Source organism: Amblyomma maculatum, chromosome 9, assembly GCF_055883805.1.
Source record: "Amblyomma maculatum isolate TAMU_Amacu chromosome 9, ASM5588380v1, whole genome shotgun sequence".
NCBI lineage: Eukaryota > Metazoa > Arthropoda > Arachnida > Ixodida > Ixodidae > Amblyomma > Amblyomma maculatum.
The window spans coordinates 20079064-20101091 of NC_139352.1; the positions used below are offsets into that span (position 1 = coordinate 20079064).

At 46.8% G+C, this 22028-nt stretch overlaps 1 protein-coding gene across 1 annotated transcript in view; it reads left to right on the top strand.

The window, feature by feature from the left end:
* Nucleotides 1-19446, top strand: part of LOC146178533 (uncharacterized) — a 134606-nt gene extending 115160 nt beyond the window's left edge. Inside the window, exons 3-6 of the mRNA XM_084578350.1 lie at nt 7710-7923; nt 10101-10496; nt 13503-13924; nt 14490-19446. Coding sequence (XP_084434476.1) covers nt 7825-7923; nt 10101-10496; nt 13503-13924; nt 14490-15759 — 2187 coding nt within the window. The 5' untranslated portion in view covers nt 7710-7824 and the 3' untranslated portion in view covers nt 15760-19446. The remainder of the gene's footprint in view (nt 1-7709; nt 7924-10100; nt 10497-13502; nt 13925-14489) is intronic.
* The last annotated feature ends 2582 nt before the right edge of the window (nt 19447-22028 follow it).

A 22028-nucleotide genomic window follows, 5' to 3' on the forward strand; every position in this document is an offset into this window, starting at 1 on the left:
AAATAAAGCGTGCAGCGAAGATATAAAGCACAGCATTTGCTGAATGCTTTCTTTCTTGATGAAAAGCACGTAAAAAGCAGACATCACAGATTTCTGGATTGTGATCTTGTGTCACCGCTATGAAGTCAATGCTTCGCGGCAATTGAAGGCAATTGCTGTGAGGATCTCTAAAGTGTACGTAAATGACTTATCTTGCTCCCGGACGAATTTTACTTGTTTATTTCACGTTAGCCTATATAGACATATTCAATGGAATCTATATTCTAGAAGTAAATTTTGTTTCAGAATGTATTCCTCAGATAATTTCTGATATTTCCGCTTTTTGTATCGGGCTGGCTAATGGATGTCGATCAGCGCTTCAGCAAACTTTGCAGTATTGTACAGATATCTACAGTGATCCCACAAACTCTGAAAGCATCAGGCCCACGCAGGAAATTTGCTCGTGCATTCGCAATGATTAAGACAACTCGAATCGCCTTACAGCAATTCCATCTGGCTTTTCGTCTTGCACTGTGTATTATTTTCACTGCCTTTTACCCTCTCTAAAACGTTGTGTCCCGTCCCATTACTGCGTTCGTTGACACCGCCGCAACCGCCTTTTATGGAGGTGCCGTTGAACTGAGCGCTCACACCTGGACGTCGATCTCGCTCCAGCAAAGAATTCCTCCGGCTTCATCCGCGTCCTCCCACGCTTTCTCGCGCCGCTGCACTGTTCTCGTAGTCTCGCGAATCGCTGACGGACCTGTTATTTGCGCCCAACAATGGCGTGGGGTGGACAGAAAAGGAGGCACTGCTGTACGTGATTGTTTTTCTTTTATTCTGCGCTTATTCTCACTGGCACCGTTAATTGCCGCGAAAGCGGAAGACCGGTTGAAAATAAAAGAGAAGACGGCAATCTGATGGGAGAGGGCAGTAAAGGTAAACATCGGGGAGTCAAAGAAAAATAACCGGGTTGCGGCGTACTTTTCTTTCTTCTTTTCAATACTCAGAGAGGCAACATCGGTGGGTTCAGGAGAAGCGGCCTTAAATAAAAGCACGCACATCACACACATACACGCGCGCACGCACGCACGCACGCACGCACGCACGCACGCACGCACGCACGCACGCACACACGCACGCACATACACACATGCACGCACGCACGCGCACACACACACACAACACGCGCGCACGCATGCGCAAACATGCACATACACATACACCCACGCATACACACACGCGCACCAATGTCTACCGCCGGCTTTGCCGATATATCTGTTGTTGCTAATATTGGACGACAGCAGTGGTATACCTGTATGAATGCGTGTGTTGGCGAGGCGTATTATTTGAAGGGCGTTCCTGCCTCTCCATTCTAACGTGGCGGATGAGCGCTCGCCGGTGGCTGGTCGTATGCGGCAAGTGTATATTCGCCACGGCTGGCGGTTACTCAAGTGAGCGCGAGCGGACTTCTTTTGCCCCCCGTGGTTCAACACTGACGCGCTGAGGTGTCAATGTCCCTCTCATGTTCACAGCTTTCCTCCTCAACCCGCCTTCAGAGGTCTATTTTCACTTTTGCTTCTACCGGAAGCCCTACCGGATGAGTTGCTTGAGCTTGAGTGAGGCCCGCGGTTCCTTTCTCGGGCAGATATGAAGCGCTTCCTTTTGGCGTGCGCTCTACCAGAGGTAGTAGTAGTAAAAACATTTATTCATTGCGGAAACAATGGAAACAGCTAGGTTAAAAAGGGAGCACTTTAGTGGCGTGTTGTCGGTTATACAATTAATCAGAAACATGCGTTTATTTTCTTGTTCTAAACAGCGTTTTCTGGGTGCGGGACCATCGCAGCGCGTCTTAAACGCAGTTAAAAAGGCTTCCAAAATCTCGTGTGAAATTCATGTTCATCATCACCATCGCAAAGCATGACCATTGTGCGCTGAACATATTGTCAAATGCAAGTACTGATCTTCCAGCTATTTCGTCTCCTCCTCGTCTTTTACACCGATGGTTTCCGAATGCCGTCACTTCGATTCTTTATAACACTTCGAAAACAAAAGGTTTGTTATTCCGTATAATGGACTCGTCACACTTACAGACAGTTCAGTTCAGTCGTTCAGTCGTGTCCGACTCTTCGTGACCCTATAGACCATATCACGCCACCGGTTTTCAAAATTATGCACGGCATACCCTTGCCATGGCAGTTATATCGCTCCTGATTTATTTTAAGTCTGGGCGACCCTTGTTTTGTAATCTTTGTATTTTAATTTTTAGCACAGTTGCAGTTTTATAGTTTTATTTTATTTTTAGGGAAGAGAGGGAGCCCGAGGAGGCTCGAGCTTTGTATGCGCCCGCAACATATCCACATACAAATGTTTATTCTTTTCTCCTTTCAACTTTGTTCGGCTCGTCGCATGAAAACTGGACCCACCTGTTTCTTGAATTCGCGTTGCAGGCGAATCACTGTAGGCTAAAGCCCCGCGAAGATTTCCGGTCGTCGTCACCGAGAAAGGAGACTCCGCAGCCGCTTTTTGCAATCGCCTTAATCTCTGTGACAGATGGCTCATAAGTACCATAGTCAATGCGGTGGGTATCTGCCAGCATGAGACGTAAATGCGTGCATCTGATTGTCTCATGCCAATGGCAATACCTGGGCTTATTTCCGTGCTCGCAGCCGCTATTTTCATGCAAATACTTTAGGTTACAAGAAACAATTACCGCTGCTTCCAATCTCTCTTCCTCACCCCTATTGTGCTTCGCTCTATTTCCCGATCCGAACCGGCTGTCCTATCTTAGTTATCGCCACCAGCAGTACGTTCGGAGCTTTTCACTGGGTTATTTTGTGGGTTAAGGAACGCGCGGCTTTTTTTTGTGGTTTCACTGTGCGTGCCTCTTACCCTGAATACAACCGGTTTGCGACGTAATCCCACCGCGTTCAGATCAGTTCGGTTAAGTTCCCGCGGTGATGTTGTATTTTCATGCCAGACCCTAAACAATGCGTGTTAAGTTCGGCCCATGAATGTATATATAGTGAGGTTCAGTGGAGCGTTCAGCGGCTGTGCGGACAACTTTCGCTTTCAGTCTTCAGTCTTTGGTAGATTTGTTTCTTCACGTTTCTCCTTTTCCTTTTTAGTACTCTGTAATAGCCGGCTGTAGTACGGCCGACGATGTTTTGTATGGTAAAGTTACGAAACGGGTTTTGATAGAGCAAACGATTCCGGTTGAAGGAAGAAAGTTCGAAAGAGAGATAAATACAAATAATTGTCTCTATAGAGGTGATATTTTCCAACGTGTCACGTTCGGCGACGGAGCTTGGGCTGCATTTCGGCTCTGCAGAATACAACGTCATATATTTGGAGCAGAGCCACACGGTTGTCGTGAGTTGCGGAACGACTGTCGTCGTCTATATAACAGTGAAATGTAGCGTCTCGTGTCGATCGGTTGTAGAAACAGTGACCGCAAGCGTTTCCATTTCCGGTATGGCGTGCGCTTGTTGCTGGTACGAGATTGGCATGCGTTATTTCCTGTTTAGTGAGGGCTTTATATCAGGGCAGCACTCCCGCACTGTTCGTTTTCGTCGTTTTGAAGTTATTTCCGTCGCTCGTGTACAATAATTATAAAAGTACGCAAGTACAAGAGGGTGTGACATTAGAGTTCCTTACACTCCCTCTCGCACTGCTTCCCTGTATTACTCGGGATATTTTTCAGCTGCAAAATAGTTTGACTGTGGCGTCTTTCGAGCATTTTGCAACAAATAATAGAGCTTCGTAGTTTTTATTTTCACAGATATTTTATCAGACTTCCTTTCAGTGTTGCTTTTTTGACTGATTTGGCCATATTATTTTGGCAGATTTTTATCTTCATGTTATTAAACGTTTTATTATTATTTTGCGTGACCGGCGTTTCTATAGGAACGAGTGAACACACCATTCTCTTTCTTTGTATTCACTTTATATTTCTATTTATTGCGTCTCTTCTTTCTGCCTTTTTGTACTTCCTTTCACCTTTGCCTCGTCCCCTATATCCCCCTTGTTCTTCGCTCGTTTCATCTTTGATAGGTTATTTCATTCCAATCTCGCAATTTTCTTTTACTCTACCGTTCCACCGTCTCTCGTTCATTGTCCTCGCCTTGAAGACTGGATATTTTGGGCTGATTTTGTTGGAAAGGTACTGCATCCTTCGGCACAATATGATGTAGTTCTAGACTTTCATGCGTGCCTTACCTGACTGAAGCAGCGAATTCGCTCGTATAACCTTAGCCAAATTTTCATTTTACAAGCTCGAGGCCAGTCATGAGCGCCACCTCATAGTTTCGTCGCACAATTTTCTTTATTTCGACCGATGCTGGTATAGTAAGGGTGCAGTTTTCATCCCAGACGTCAGTAAAAAAAAAAAAAAGTACCTACTCCGGGCTGTAACTTCTTACGTTAAGAACTGCAAGACTCTTAGCCGAACCTCTCGTAGAAGACGTCAGTATGGCGCCTCTCCTACTATGCTTTCTATAAATTGGCCACAGCCAGTTTAGGAATTTCATAAAAAAAAGATAGACACGTTGCTTGGTTTGGTAGACAGGCATGCTGGCATAAAAAGAACTTGACCGCGCTACTTTTCTGCAGATAGACTCAAGAAATAGACATTCTGGGAATGATTCGTGTGTTGTTACGTATTTTCCTGTCGTTCGCTGGAATTGTCTATTGGAAATTGTAATAACTTTGCATGGCCAACTTTGTCCTTTCGCTGAAAGCAAGCGCCGAAATTATTTTCTATCTGGCATTACGAAGGTAACTTAGTTCCTCCCTTTCATAAGTTTTCATATTCCTAGTGCTATAATAATATAAAATAATAAAAAAATAAAAAGTACTCTCATTTAAACAGGAATGTCTCAAAGGGCATACAATTAACTATACGTGGGCAAATTAGGAAGAAGAGGTGCTTACAGCCTTCCCTCTATTGTCTTTCGCCCTTGCGTGTTCGAGTTCGACGCCAGCTCGTTGCCTGGCCTCAGGCAGGCCTCTCTCGCCTTCGCCGGTGGTCTCCGCTTAATGGTCCATTAATTTCGACACCGCGGGGTTCCTAAGTAGAGTTCTCTTCCTTCTTCGCTGATTTGACTTTTGAGAACGAATCGAGTCGCTTCGAAACGTCACTGAGTGCCCGCTCTCGCCCGCTTCGCGCAGGCGGCCATCGTGTTTTGTTTGCCTCTGATTATAAACTTGACTTTCTCGGCTTCCCTGTTCGAGCCTCTCCGCTCTTTTCCCACTGTCTTCTTGCATGTCTGTAGTTGTAGAACCGTCATCAATCTTTCCGCGGGCGAGTGGGAGATGAAAACAGTTAGCTATCATGCGTAGGCATTCATGCACACCCAGAACATTCTGGGCGGGCATCGGCGCACCGTTTTCACTTCCGTCATTGCATCGGTCTCAAAAGGGTAAATGGTTCCAAACAGTTTTTTTTTTCCTGCGTTGAGCACTGGCGTTAGGGCATGCTTAGATGGGCAATATAGAGCCTGCTTAACTGCAAGTATAGAGAAAAGGGCACATTTTTTACCCTCTCACCTTACACCTCCCAGCAAGGCGTTAATTGATCTGAGCTCCTCCTGCAGCCGCCTCGAGATCTCTTCCGAACAGAACGGTCGCGCTCTCTTTCTTTCTTTCTTTCTTTCTTTCTTTCTTTCTTTCTTTCTTTCTTTCTTTCTTTCTTTCTTTCTTTCTTTCTTTCTTTCTTTCTTTCTTTCTTTCTTTCTTTCTTTCTTTCTTTCTTTCTTTCTTTCTTTCTTTCTTTCTTTCTTTCTTTCTTTCTTTCTTTCTTTCTTTCTTTGTCTGTCCCTCTCGCCTTCTCTGTTTTCGTTTCTTTCTACATTCATCCTTTTCCCTCCTTCATTTCTTCCTTCCCATCTCTCATTCACTCTCTAGCGCCTATTACAATTGTTTTGCCGACGGCTGCTGACGGTCGTCCATTCTTCATCCGCCCGTTTCCTCGAGGACCCCCAGCAGCGCTCACCGTGGCGAGTGCATTTTGAACTGGGAAATGGCGAACTTTCTCGGGGCGCGGGCATCTTCAATCCGGAAGTACTGCGACCGTGTACGCGGATGTACGCGGGGTGAAAGACGCGCCAGTGCGTTCTCGGCGCAGTATGGACGAGTGCTCTGTGCACCGAGGGTGCGGCACCGCGTCGAGCAACGACTCCTCCCACGAGATGTGGGCGGAAGAAAGGTTGCATATTAAATCGCCTATGCCTTTCGTTCCAGTCCATGGACTGGAGTTTGTAACGGAGCTAGTTGAAAGAAAGAAAAAAAAAAAGCAATGGGAAGCGAGAAGCCGTGTAACGTCTAACAGGCGATGTCTGGTGTTCGTTGCGTAATTAAGCATGGAGTGGTAGCAGCGCTTATTCAAAGCATGCATTATCGCATCTAAAGAAAAGAAACACCAATATATTGCGAGCAACAAGATCTGAGGCCGTAAGCATTACTTGTTTTTGTCTTTTAATTTTCCCCGTTTCTTTCTATCGCTCCTGCACCGTTGATAGCAGCTTGATAGAAATGTGATATATGCCTGATAGCAGCCTGAATTCTGGTGGATGCCTGATAGCAGCGAACTGATGCCTCCCGCCTTTATTTTGTCACAAATCTTATGAAATAGGCAAAAGAACAGCAAGGCAAGTAAAAACGACGCTTACGAAGTGGGGCTACACAATTAATTTATTCCGCGATTTTTAAGATGGAAAAGCATTTGAAAAATGTGGCTTCAAGAGAGTGACTGGCTTGCCTTATAAAATACCAGCACTGTTTTTTTTTTTAAAGACTGAGAAATTTTTTTGGGCCCTGATGGTTATCCGTTGCCTATATTGTGAGCAAATCTTTTCCGTCTTGGAGATGGATCTGTTATTATCTACCCGAAACAAGGCATGGATGGATGCTTTGTGGCTTCGGTCATGTAGCCAAAATGCTTTACTTGCGGATCAGTAACGCCACTGTTGAAATCTTTTATCGATTAATTTAAACCCCTTTATTGAATTAACCAGCAGAATAGGAAACGATGGGCGCACCTCTACAGGTAGGTGCTCCTTGGTCATGCATGACAGTTTACTAGTATCCTACAACAGAAAAGTATATATATCCCAGCTTTGTTTTGCTGGTACTACAACAACAACAATAACAAATTGAGGACAACGTAGTGAGATATGTGACGAAAAATTATTGGTGTGGGCGAGTGCACCAGGGAACAAACTCGGGTTAACAATATTTTGGCAGAAATCGAGAAGAAATAGGAATGGGCAGCCCGCGCGAACACCGTTGTTGTTTAACTATTAAGCATATTTACCCGATGCCATAAATACCGGTGTGCTGTTCTGGAACCAAAAGTTGCACGCCATTGATGTGTTTCGTAGAAGAACAGATCATTTAGCGCTCAGTCCTGGTTGTCATCTTTCTTTCTGTCTTGGTTACTGTCTTAGTACGAACCCACTATGGCTTTCCTAGCTTCTGCTGTACACTCATCGACCGAAATTGACGTGGTATGCGCGGTCTCGTCGCCGTATTGTGATCCATGCAAATATTTCGACTTCTCACGCTAGAACACTGTAAACATTTATGCTTGTATGTGATTGTGTTTGTTTTTGAGTGCAGATTCGTGACAGTGAATGGCGTTTGCTTTCGCTGCATTTATCGCACGAGCGGAGAGATGGCGACGGCGTCTTTACTGGTGCGTGACGATAAATGACGACGTTTCGGCTTCGCAGGTAGGCCGGGGAGCCCACGGCCATCGAGGCAGCCATCCTCCTCCTGCAGCCCGGACGTTTCGTCGGCGCTTCGCCCTCTACCAAGCTGGGCCCGCCAGCCAAGAAGAGCAGCAGCATGTCGGGCAGCGACGCCAGCGTCTACCTGTCTGCCGTCCGTTGGGATGACAACGGCATGCCCCTGCAGGAGTTCCTGCAGAAATTTTCCGAGCCACAGGTGAACAATTTCTATATCCCGACTCACTTAATGAAAGGGGTGAGGTCACACCGAGGTCACGTTGCAAAACGTGTCACGTGATTCAGGTTGGTTGGTTGGTTGGTTTGTGGGGTTTAACGTCCCAAAGCAACTCAGGCTATGAGAGACGCCGTAGTGGAGGACTCCGGAAATTTCGACCACCTGGGGTTCTTTAACGTGCTCTGACATCGCACAGCACACGGACGCCTTGCTTTTCGCCTCCATCGAAAAGCTGCCGCCGAGGCCGGGATTCGATCCCACGTCTTTGGGAACAGTAGTCGAGCGTCGTAACCACTGCGCCACCCCGGCGGGGTATAACCTGCAAAAAGAGATGTCACACTGGAGTCATATAACAAATTGTCACGTGATTCATGATCACCAGCAAAAACTTGACGACGTCACACCGGAACAATGTGAGACCCCGAATCACAGTTTCACTTGTTTCAGGGTCGTCAGCAGAAATAAAGGCTAAGACCATCGCATTTCGCTACTGAAGCCGACTTTAGCTCCCTTGAAACTTTTATGCTACTCAAAAAGACTACTTTGTTGTTCTCTTGTGCCCTCGTGTAATATTGTGGAATATGAACACTTAACGAGGCTACTTTCTTAAGCATTGTAGTTCTGTCATAAGTCTACACAAGAAAAGTGTCTCTGGGACGACGATAACACCGGTTACTACTACAAATGCTATACGAGGGCAGGGTGACAAACATTTGGTGTATTTTAAGTTTGCTCTGGCGCCATATATATAGCACTCAGATACTAGCGCTCCGAAAATCGTGTTGAGAAATAGCTGGGGCAGCGTGCGTATCAATCTATGATCTCCCTGGGATTAGAATACAACGCTATATGACGCTGTCTAGTACAGTATCTTATCTTCTGAGAAGTGTATGTTCGGAGCAGCTGGCTTTTTGTTTTCGCGCTGCAGGTCAGCACTAAATAACAGGACGTGGCAGATTTGGTGAACGTGATGGCAACAAGGTAGGAGAAAAGTGCGGGCTAGTTGGTGATCCATTATGTATGTATACCAACGCCAAACAAGTCACAAGACGAAGAACGAGGACACACAAACGCTGAACTTCGACTGACATTAAGTACTATTTTCACCCATTAAATGTCAGTTGGAAGTTCAGCGCTATGTGTCCTCGTTCTTCGTCTTGTGTCTTGCGGTTTTGAGCTGGTAGGCATACACGCATACTGTAGGAGAAGGTTTATTTTACACGTCGAGGGTGGCGAGGAAGCGGGGCGATTCAGACCGGCACTATGGTCTGTGCGACAGCTCCAAAGACTGCTTCCTCTGAGTCAACGGTTAGCGAAGGAGCCCATCTTCTTCACAATACATACATACATACATACATACATACATACATACATACATACATACATACATACATACATACATACATACATACATACATACATACATACATACATACATACATACATACATACATACATACATACATACATACGTACATACATACATACATACATACGTGCGTACATACATGCATACATACATACATACATACATACATACATACATACATACATACATACATACATACATACATACATACACACACATACATACATACATACATACATACATACATACATACATACATACATACATACATACATACATACATACATACATACATACATACATACGTACGTACGTACATACATACATACATACATACATACATACATACATACATACATACATACATACATACATACATACATACATACATACATACATACATACATACATACATACATACATACATACATACATACATACATACATACATACGTACATACATACGTACATACATACATACATACATACATACATACATACATACATACATACATACATACATACATACATACATACATACATACATACATACGTGCGTACATACATGCATACATACATACATACATACATACATACATACATACATACATACATACATACATACATACATACATACATACATACATACATACATACATACATACATACATACATACATACATAATGGCAGCAAAGGCACTCTGTGATGACACGCTGCTCGCGATTGACTGGACAACTTCTAGTAACGAACCACAGCGTATGCGAGATATATTTTCACGGTCCTGTGCAGGTGGCCCGCGTGGTGCGTGGCCAGCACCGCCACGTGGGCGTTCCCTCGCTCTCCTCACCGGGCCTGAGCAGCGTGGTGTTCCTTTCTCCACTGGGCACGCGACTGCGCATCAGCGCCCAGTGCGTCAAGTTCAAGGAGAACCGGCAACGCGTGGTGGCCATCGGGCCGCGGCTCGCCATCCCCGAGGGATACCGGGGCTGGTTCGAGATTCTCTCGGAGGACGGCCGCGCGTCGCGCTGCTTCGAGAGCGTCGCTGAGTTGCTTCGCCGTTCCCCCGACACTTGCCTGGTGCGCGAACCTGTCAAGGCGCACCTGGCGCATCCCGACGACCCGGAGACGGTGACGGACAAGACGAGGACGCTGCATGTTGGGGAGACCCTGGTCGTTGTCCGAGAGGTAGGTGGGGTAGGCTAGCATATGGACTTCCTTTCTACAGTTTGTGTCAAAACTATACGGCCTAAGGGCATACTTCGCGGGTCCTTTAGGCGCACCTGAAATACCTCAGCTCGATATCGAATGCTAGACATGATCAATGGGCCCCGATACAGGGCTTAGAAGAAAAGGCTGTGGCCTGTACCTTTTTGACAAATGTTGTGCCTATTACGCGTCTATGCAACTAGGGAGATTCACGGGAGCATGGTACGTCTACAGCGCTGGTTATACTGTGAACGCAGCACCAAAACCATTGTCGCCATTTCTTTGGTGCATCTTTGCGTGAAAGATTAGAGAGTTTTCACGATGGTCACTGCGGAAGAATGGTGGTGAAATTGGCAATAAACAGCTGATGCCGAGGCGTACCAAACGGGACTAAAGGGAAGAAAACGGGGTTCTGTTCAAGGCATTGTAAATCCCGGTGCCAAACCATGTTTGCCAACGTGTGTGTGGCTTTGAATCGCTCGGTCGTAAGCACAGCAAAAAGATTTTGCGTATCTCGATCTGCGTTCGGCTTTTGTGGGGGGCTATGTGCGCATTCGTAAAAGCTCACGACGGGCGTACAACCGCTGCTAAGCCATGCGCTGCTGGTTCTTCACATTAACTGATTGCGACTGTGGAGCGGAGACTGCGCAGTGCTAAAATTCTCGGGCATGCCTTGTGAAGCTCACAAAATCGCCCATCTCTTGAAATTGATTATTTGGTCTTGTTGAATTAATATACTAGGCATCGACTGTGTGGCCAGCTTTTAGGAGTTATCTGAGTCTGTGAGCCAGATGTGAGGCACATTTAATCCTAGTTCTGCATTTTTACGGTTCTTTTTTGCTCGACGCTCATCTCCTGACCTCCTTTCTAAACCGTGCGCGTTGTACGCGTGCTTGCTGAAATCGCTGAACGAAAGGCACGTTGGATCTGTAGCTCCGTTCCTGCATTTGTGGCCAAGTATGTAAGAGCGTGGCCTCAGCTCATGTGTACAAATATAGATGGAGGCAGTGCCTACTCGCAGTTAGAGCCTACTTTCTCAAGGAGAAAACGAACCCATGCACGCGAATTCGAACATGCAGTCTTGGTGCAGTAGCACCTCGATGAGTGCTATTGAGCTGAGATTCATCTGCTTCCAGAAAGCCTCGTTTCGGCACCGGCGAGACATTTTTTTTATGGCGATCAGAAAAATTGCGGGGCCCCTTTCACTACGCATTCAAGTTCGTGACGTAACAGCATTAGCGGATCTCATCTATGGCTCTCCTTGAGGATTGTCGTTTGCGCCCATGCCCTCGGTCAATAACTGAACCATTAAATCCGCCTTTTTCACAAGGCCGCTCTGCGCATGCGTGCCTCTCCCCTGGTTGAAAACAAACCACCAACCCCAGATGCGCATGCGCAATTCTCGGCCTCCGCGATCGGCGCAGCCAGAGCTGATCTCGGAGGCCATGTGTAATTAATATTCGTGACAGGCGTATGCGATAGATGGCGATAGCTGTCAAGAACACACCCCATCATTTCTCTGGCGCTGCATCTCCTAAGGATGTTTTTAACCAGTTGCAGACGAATTTTCAACCACTACCAGAGGGCTCCACGTTTTGTGAAAAAGGTGTATTGTGCCCTTATTAACTCGCACATACGGATTAACTTACATTAGTAAGATGGCACATTGTAGGAAGGACCACCCGGCATGGATGTAAAGGTCCGCATTAATCAAGCCGTACTAACTTGCCTGCTTGGCTTAGCAAAAGCGTTTCGGACTCGGGAACTAAGGGTCCCGGTAGATTCTATCTATACTTGAACTACGGGTCCCGGTAGGTTCTATCTACATGAACTTTCCCATTCCAAAGGAGATGCTCTAGTTGACAGCTTATGGTAGCTCGGCCATGCCATGGATACTTGGTGCTAACTGCCATCTGTCAGGGTCATGTCCATTGACTGCATCGCGTTAAATGTAATAGTGCAGAAAATGAGTGTTTGCTGGCATGCGGGAGTGGTCACGCCGAAGTCATGCCGGCCACAGGGACGCGTGCCCTTCTCAAAAAGTTTCGCCCTGTTTATTTTGTAAATCTTAGCGCACTGCGCGATTGTGCGTACTGGGTGGCCACGTGACCACGCCTCACTGGGATGAAACCTCGTGTGGGATGCTCGTGCGGTGCACCCTCTACAGGCCCTCGTTTCAGCCACGTTTAACTTCATGGAAGCTTTCTGACTACCTGCGATGATGACGACAACTACGAGTTTCCCGCGAACGTCAGCTTTAGCGATAACGATTAGTTTACAAATTGAATCGCAAGGAATATTTGAAATTAATCAATAGCCAGCCCTCATCTGCGGTCTGTATTAGAAGCGCCGGGTTGCTTGGGCTTATAAAAATACTGGGGCCACATCGTTCGAACGAATTGGCTGATTTAGTAATAACGTACACTCGGGGACAAACGTTTGTGGGATGCGGATTCGCGCAAAGTGAATTATTTGTTCTTTTAGTCGCTAGCAATTTTATAGACATGGTTCCATAAGGGGTATATCGAATGTTCCGCTGACCTTAAATGGGATTCGTTGAACAGCCTTGCGTGACCACAAATAACTAATTTTGTCCTGAAAGCGCCTGCTGAACTTTGCACGCTTACAAAATTAACGCAACGCGCTGCCAAATATCTGGAGTTTTGAGTTTAGCTTTGTTTCATCGTATTTTATTCATTATAGTGCATCAAAACCGCGGAATTTCTTCAAGGCTACAGCATGCAATGAAATCGTAAAAGCACTGACCAGGAGGAACGGGACAGTGTTTGTACCGCGACTCTCGCCGCCTGGCGAACTGTCATGACGTTGTAACCTTTAGTTGCGTAAACCTTCCCACACAGCTTTCCATTCCTCGTATTCGGATGTTCAAATCTGTTTTTATGCGTCATTCAACGCAATAGTTAAGGGGCAGAGGGCGCGGACATCCGATTTTCAACCAATCTCGGGCTTCCTTATTTTCCACAGCACATGTCACCAATGGTAAAAGCCCCCCTGGCCCGCCTCCGATCGTCGGCGCCGCAAGGCCGCTTCCTGCGATGCCTGACGTCGGCAGGAGAGACGGTCTACATGGCCGCTGAGTCACGTGGCAAGTTCTCGCCCATCGCCAAGGAAGGGAACATCTCGGGCGTGCACTCGGTCAAGACGCTTCTCTGCAAGCGTTTTCCGCTCATGGTCCGCCTGGTGCATGGCCGCCCGGCGCCATCGGGTCTCAAGACCACCGAGCTCAGGCTGTATGGCGTGGAGCGTGAGGAGTGTGTGATGGCGTTGCCGCTGGTCAAGGACGCGCCTGCACTGGCGCTACCAGAGTCGGCGCCGCTGCGTCTCCAGCCTCCAAAGAACGCCGAGACCCTGGTCCAGATGCCCGAGTACTCCAGACTTATCGAGAAGTAAGGCTTGTGCACCTACAAGTGACGAATACCTAGCGCTTCTCCCCACTAGACCCCAAAAGATGCGTGCCTCTCGGTTAGAAATGTCGGTATGTTCTGACCGTAACATGGCACGTACTGGAGCGCGAGAGCACAATATAATACCTCTCTATGCCTCGTAGTGAACTTTCGTGAGCGCTTTCTAAGCAGCTGGGAACAATAGCCAAGCAAGTTCTTTTAAGGCGGAAACAGTCCAATGGCAGAAATGTTCCCGCTTTCCTTAGCATCAAATTAAAGGGTAGATGAGTAAGGAAACATTTCAACAGACAAAAATAAGGTTAGTTGTATAGGACACTGTTCTAATAAATTTATAAATAAAGAGTGTGTCTAGCTTGGCCCATATGCTCGATGGAGCGAAAGTGGAGCCTGTGGTGCCAGGGTAAGCGGCAAATTATCAGGTGACTAACGATAGTACTTGATAAGAACTTTGCCACTGAGTTCACATTTCAGGCTAGCAGTGAAGCATGCTATGTTGCAGGTCTATAGAGTAGGAATTTGCTGTAAGGCTGGTTTTTGTTTTCGACAGGTGCAAGAGACTACAGGACCGCATTGACGCCATTGAGGTACTGGAGACGACGCGGAGCAGCAGCGACTTTTTCTCGTCCAAGACACCGCCGCAGAGAAGCGTTTCTGAACCCAGTGGCAAGCCGCCGCAAAGTCCAACCGACACCGTCGCCGTTGCGCCAAGCACGACCGTGGAACGGGCGCAGTCTAATCCCGCTCCAGACGACTACCGGTACGAGGAGATCGACCAGATCTATGACTACGTCCGGGGATTTGCTCCCCTTCCAGAGAAGATCAAGACAGAGCTCATACAGGGCGTCGGAGAGGGCACCGGCGACTGTGATAAGTCACCCTCGTCGCCATCTACGGGTCCCGTGTCTTCGGTACCTGTGCGAGACAGGCCCTTACCGCCCCCCATAGAGACCATCCCTGCCAGACGGTACTCTCTAGCCACCGACCCTGGTCCCAACACTCCAGCTGCAGCCGTTGTCCTAAAGTCACCGACAAGAGCCAAGGACACAGACTCACATGTATATGAGGCCGTCATGAGGCGTTCGGACGAGCCCAAGTCAAAAGGTGGCAGCGTCGCTCCGACGTGTCGATCGGGAGTCCCGAGATCTGGTGTCCCCAGGCCTCCAAACAACAAGCTTTTTGTCAAAAGCTCACACCCCGTTCGTAACGGAAACGCCAAACCACGAATGTTCCGGAACGCTGGGCGCATTCCAGTCCCCATCGTTAAGGATGCCTCCGTGCATCACCCACATTTGCACCACCACCAGCACCACCCGCCTTGCCCGGCACACCATCATTGTCCCAACGGTGTCGTCGGCAGCGTGAACGCTTCAATTGCGCCTGCTCCCGTAGTCTTCCAGAAGGCGTCCAGGGCTAGGACGTGCCGAGGCACCAAGCCCATCAACGGCACGATCACGACGTCGCCGCTGTTCAACATCCGCTACAAGTCTCTCACTAACCTGGCCGTCGATTTCAACGACACGCTGGACTCGAGTAACTCAGGCGGAGGAGCGTCCTCCGGCGGTTCCAAGGGGTCGGGGTCCAAGGGCTCTGGTTCCAAGGGGTCCAAGCACGATCGTTCAGGTTCAGTGCCTCCACACAAGCTGTCGCGACCAAAGTCCTTGAGTAATCTCTTCTGGGACGTGGAAGCCAACAACAGGTATAACCTGCTCCTCCACAATGACCACAAGGCGAACCAGTTCATCTATGCTGATCTGCCAGCCAAGATCGTGGCAGCCGCTGAACGCTCGGGCAAGAAGGTTGGAACGCTGTACCTGTGAAGCACGCCAAGTGTACGGTGGCTGCGTACCGTGCTTGTTCCCTTTGCCCGCTCTCTAAACTTGTACATAAGTCTAACTGCCAATAGGAGGCGGGGCGTTGTTCTGCTTAGGACAAAAGGCTTTCTTCTCGTTTTGTTTTTCACACTGTTAATTTGCGAAACGGCACACTGCTGTGGGGAATACCTTGTCGAATCTGTTCGAAGCGCCCGGTTGTCTTCTTGCCATATGCGCAGCTTTTGACTCACTTTTACGTCCAAAATACTCCGAGCTGACTTTGCTGCCATATTTAAAATGTTAAAAGTTCCTCTACTTGTTATTCCTACACACAAGAGAAGTTTCCAGTTAGAGCAATGCTTAATTGCTTATTGTTTGTAAGTCTGTTGCCACAATGGTAAGATTGTCATGAAATTGGGATCACTAGGCGTTCTAATGACATCATCGTATCGTAGATATCAACAAGATAGTATGTTGTGACCTGACAGATGGACAGGATAGCTTTCAGGAAGGAAACTGTTGACTGAAGGCTTATCCCCGCCTCGTCTTCCGCTCTCGGTGTGTTTTGTTTCGCTTAATCGATTTGTGTGCAGCTATTCTGCGATTTTTCTTTATGCTTAACGTTAAATTTTCAGGGTCGAAATAAAAACGATAGAAAGAGAACCGAAATGTTAATCACAATTTGCTCCTCTCGCTTTTCGTACCATGCCTTGGGCAAAAGTGCTTGCGGTGCATTTACTGAGTCAACACCTTCGAAATGTAACCTTAATGTTTATTTTTCATCAACAATCAGTAAACCGATGTTGCAGTGGTGAGAGAACAGCAGGGCTATATGTGCAGAGCCCCCCAGTCGGCGTGTTCTGCCCAGAAGTGTTCCAGTGATCTGATTACCATGAAAACGCTAACGTTTAGCGCATAATTAGTCACTGGGAGTAGCTTAACCTACCCCGACGCGCTGTGTTTGGTGTTGCTTAAAATCTTGTCACTGATAATGACGATGTAATTTCTGGTCGTGCCTCAAAGTAGAGGCGAGATTCTGGCTGTGTAACGCTTAGATTTGCATGCGTTGATGACTCGGAGAGAATGCTTGAGCGGGACATTTTTGTTATCGAGATGCGAGCTTATGTGAAAGGACTACTCGACAGTGCCTACTCAAGTGCTTCGACATGGATGTGCTGGATTTTGCGGACTGGCAACGAAGTTCAAACAAAACATTGATGGCCCATCAGTGCGCCAGCTGTCCTTCAAGAGGACAAGACTCGTGTGTGACTGAATATTTAGTGACGTGGTCGTGACCATGAGTGTCCATAACTGGACAGTCGACGAGGCGCTATTCCCTGCGTGCTGTCTGAACTCATTTTTGGTTGAATTCGATGTGTAGTCCGGCACTGACACCAGCAGCGCAAGTTCTAATGGACGGTGACATTTTCTGCGCACTCAAAATGTTTGTGTTATGCCCCACCAAAATTTCTGTAATAGTCACTCATTTTTTTTGTGCATGCGATTTGCGTTTTACACCTACCCAGTAAAATAGCGACACTTTCATCTGATATGCTTTCTTGCTGGTATCGCACTTGCTATGCTTTTGCAATGTCTGCTGACCAAGTGCAGGTTACAAAACGAACATTAGACGATTTGCCTTGTTTTGTGCGACAGTGTAATTTATAGGTAAATTTTTTCTTCGACAATTCGATACCGTTGCTTATAGGACATTACACCACGAGTGAGACACGCTGTCGGTCGGGACGGCTGCAATATTGCGGTTCAGGCCACGTCACCGTCCCTTGGAGTCTGTCTCTTTGCCACATGGTGCACAAACAGTTCTTTGTGGGCACAAGCGTTAGCCGTAATTATGACGGCACTACTTGGTAAGGGGAAGTGACGTCATTGATCCGGTTTGTGTCCGTAGGGCCCGGTTTGTGCACCTGTGGGTGAGCTGTTCGGAATTGCTTGCTCATAGCTGCCGTGCATTTTCTCATCGAATTGTACTCACTAGATCTCCTGTACTCGTCACACAGTCAGTAAGGAAAATGGCACGCCTATACTGTCCTTCCCTTTATCGCAGTGAATGTGACCCTACCATATTATAGCCAAAACTGCGTCCTACGAGTAGCACTATGAATAGAGAAGTGTGAGTTAAGTTGCATTTACTGAGTAAAAAGTACTTCGCGTTCAATATTCTTGTTCAGAAATACAAAAACGTGGGAGCTGGCAGCAACGACAAATCTTGTAAAGATAGGAGGTATAATGAAAACAAAAGTGCATTGTTCTTTCTATATTGCTCTCGTTCATTGCAAAACTGCTTATTCGTTTGTTCAGTCTTGTTTTACTTGTTGTCGACGTCTCGCGCCTCCATCGAGTATAAAACGCTTTAGAGGTTTCTGAGTTACACACTAACTGTTTTTTTGTGCATATTGTATACACACAAACTCTCTAACGCGACGAATGTTCGATTTAGAAACCAAGACGACGCTCTCCCTCGATGAAGCAAGGCTCTGAAGTGGAGAACAGACAGTCTGTTTTGTGATATTTTCCTGTTAAGTAACCTGCAGTTGATGTTGTTGTGGCCACACTGCCGACACCCTGGCAATCGACTCCAGCGCACGAGTGCAATTGCTGTGAAAGCATTGTCCTGTAAGCAGTGGGTAAAGATGGACATTTACGGTGAGGAGTGTTTGTTCGTTCGAAAACTTGATATATCTCTCACTAGCATTGCTTATGCCGTGTGCCTACTGATTCCTCTTCAGTAGCGCTATGTGCATCTATTATCAGAAAACAGTTGAAACGTTATCACTATTCTTACCTATCCACCTTTATTGTTGCTAAATTTATCAGCCAGGTGAGAGCCACCTGAGGCTTTCTTAAGCGATTTTATCATGATGGTGTTGCTTGTAGTAGGTATTTAAACGGTTGCTTAATTGACACAGCTGTTGGTGTCACAGAAGTATGTGCTTAACACTGAGTTAGAGCTTCAAGATATGGCTTTTGAATCTATCCAGCTGCTAGATTAGACTGGAGTCATTGCAGATCTTTCAGTGACAGTAAAGTGATAGTGATTGGAATGCCAACTTGGCACCTCTGAACTCAAGACGACTGGATGCTTAAAAAATATAAGATGATCAACGTCCACAAAAGATAATGAGTTTATGTATACATTTGTTAGTTCCTACCCCATTTGCATTGGTTGAACTGGACGTATCAAATTCTCGATTTTTCAACTGAGTAACATTTTAGCGTAATTTTTCACTTATTTGCTGCAAGCGACCGGTATTTGAAAATGGTAGATTCCGGTACCTCACCCTACACTGTGATTACAATTCAACCGTGACACAATCCGTTTTGTAGTAGAGGCAGCGTTGTGAAGTGAACGCTAGCCTGATTCGCTAGAGTTGAACGCGGCATTTGTTACTGTTACACCAATCAAGTGCCTGTCCAATCTTGTGCCTACATGTACAGCATCCGCTTTGTGGGGTCACGACTTCCAAATGCTTACAGCGTCGGGCTTTACGCTGTTGACCCTCGAGTGCACTGCGCCTCGTCTCCCTTGTGCCATGGCGCCTCGTTGTCGATGTGGAATGCGGCCGAACGAATGCTTGCTACCTGTGTCGCACGTGCAACTGACTCATTGTGTTTTTTCTTCGTCCTAGTGTATAGTAAAGAACAAAAAAAAAACGGTGAATAAATTCTTTAAAACAGCGCAATCCTGGGTGTTCTCCGTTGTTCAAATTAAAATGGAAAGGTCATGAATCGTTGAGTTAATGAAGAGGTTATGACCCCAAAGAGTAAAATAACCTCGGCATAAGGTCATTTACGGTGCAGCCCGAATCGAGCAAGAAAGGTAGGGTCGAGCGTGGGGATCGTGATGTGCCCTACGATGGCTAGACTTGGCACGCCTATCGGGTCAATATTAAACGGCGTCCTTAGCGACATTCGCCTGATACGTTGCCAAGCTGCAAACTAACTTGTGTCGAAGTCGGCGTGCCATTGGCCCAAGGCTTACCTCCAATGTCGGTTCTTATAACGACTCGAGTATAAAAGTATACGTCTGAGCAAACTTATCACAAGCGAAATCGCTTATGATTGTCAAGCTGTTCCTGGTAAGTGCATGCTCATGTTAACCATTGCCAATGACATACTGGGCAGATAAATTTCCGATGACGCTCCGGGAATAATTTCAGGTACAGCTTTACCGACGCTCAGTGTCAAGTAGTGTAATCTAAGACCACCTAAATGTCTGAATGAGCACGTCATGAATACACAGTTTGATATACGTTTGATAACTACTCCATTTGCGTTCAGAAAATATCATGACACATTGTGTTAGAAACAGAAAAGGCGAATTTTTTAACTAAATGATAAGCATCGGATAATTGAGCAGATACCTGAAGAGTAATGACAGGCTCCTTATCACACACACAACGGAAACCAATGGTAAGTGAAACCAAAAAAGCGCAGGGGAATGATTTGTGCATTTGTAATCTGTAGTGTCGGTGGGAAATAAATTAGGTAGTTATGTTATGGCCGAAAAAAGGACCGGTAGGAATGTAGAAGAAGAAATTCATGGATGATCGATGAAGTTTGTTCGACATTTGCGCAAGAGCTTTAGTTTTCAACAGTATGCTATGAGATTACCCTTTCGGGTATGCACATGAATAACAGACGATAGTGTTAGGTGCTGAATCATTTATTAGGCAGTGGAAGTTTGCGTTTAGGTGACCTAGGCTACGTGGGATGGATGCACTGTAGCCGTCGACAATATTTAATTCGAAGGTTTCAGCACAGTGGAATCATCACAGGCATTTGCTCAAACAAGTGGACACTCCTTTGTCATCTCCCAGAGGTATGCTACTAATTTTCCAGTAGATGATGCTTCAAACAAGGAGTACAAGGGTCCCGTGTGTTCCGAATGCTATATCACCCATCCGTATGAAAGCAATCCTCGAGATGGCAGATTCTTCTTCCAATTGAACCACGCCATCTGGTCCCGTGAGTCACACAACCCGACGACCAGTCACACGTGCGGTGGCATCCATGGATGAAGGATAAATGAGCGTCGGCGTGCCATTGCTCCTCCGACTTATCAATGCCTGCCACGCCATGGTGGTGCAGTGGTTAGGGCGCTAGAATGCTGTGCCCAAGGATGCGGGATGGAATCCCGCGCCGCGGCGGCAGCTTTTCGATGGAGGCGAAAAGCTAGGCGCCTGCGTGCTGTGCGATGTCAGCGCACGTTAAAGAACCCCAGGTGGTACAAATTTCCGCTACACCCAACTACGGTGTCTCTCATAGCCTGAGTTGTTTTGGAACGTTTAAACCTCATATACCACACTAAACCTCATCAGTGCCTGGCCGTGCCATCTGCAAACGGCCACCTGCTACAGGCCTGCTCGTGATTTTGTGAGGCTGCAAGGTTGCAACTGGAGAATATTGTTTTAGTCAAACTTGGGTTACTAACTTTCTTGCACTGAAAGCCTTCCAGCTCATGGCTTTTGTAGCTAACATTACGCCACGTTTTCGAGCCGTTGGCGTGGCTGCGCCGTGACGTGAAATCAAGAACATAGTGCTGGCAGAGGGTAGCTGCCAATCGACATGGTCTAGCAGCTACTAGATATAGGGTTGCCTGACGAAACGCTTGGCAGGAGCTGCCAAATCGGGCCTCTTTCCTATGGGAGGGTATCAGAACCAGCCTTCCAGGGCCGTTGCATTCATGTTACCCGTAGGCCACGCCGACACATTTACATGGCTTGGTTGAAGTGGTGCTTTATATATGTGGGTTGGTAGCCTGCGCTCTCGCGTCATGCCCTTGAAGGCGGAGCCCATAACTTTTAAGGCTGCTAGATTTGAATTGGCACTAAATCTATGCTCTTCGCTAAACGAATACCCTCATTGATGCTAGGCTTGTGAGAGCTGGAAAACAAGATGTGACCTGTTTAATATAATACCTTGAGTTGGTGACACATATATTACAAAACGTATAACGGTGTAACTTCTTATAGCGCTTATGGAAATTGGCTCCATGTACAGGTAGAGCAAGCAGCAGGGGCGAATATGGCGAACGTTGCTTTACAGAAGGCTGAATTAGACCTGGTTGTAACTGATAGCAGTTTACTGCCAAGAGTTTGGAACAGTTTTTTCTGTGACGACGTATATCCGCTCAAGACGTGAACGTGAGGCGCCTGTAATATATGTGAAAGTGGATGGTAACCCGGCATCAATAAACCCTGTGTTTTCAGTGATGCCTGATGAAATACAAGCGCTGGTTTTGGTGTTCTGGCTTG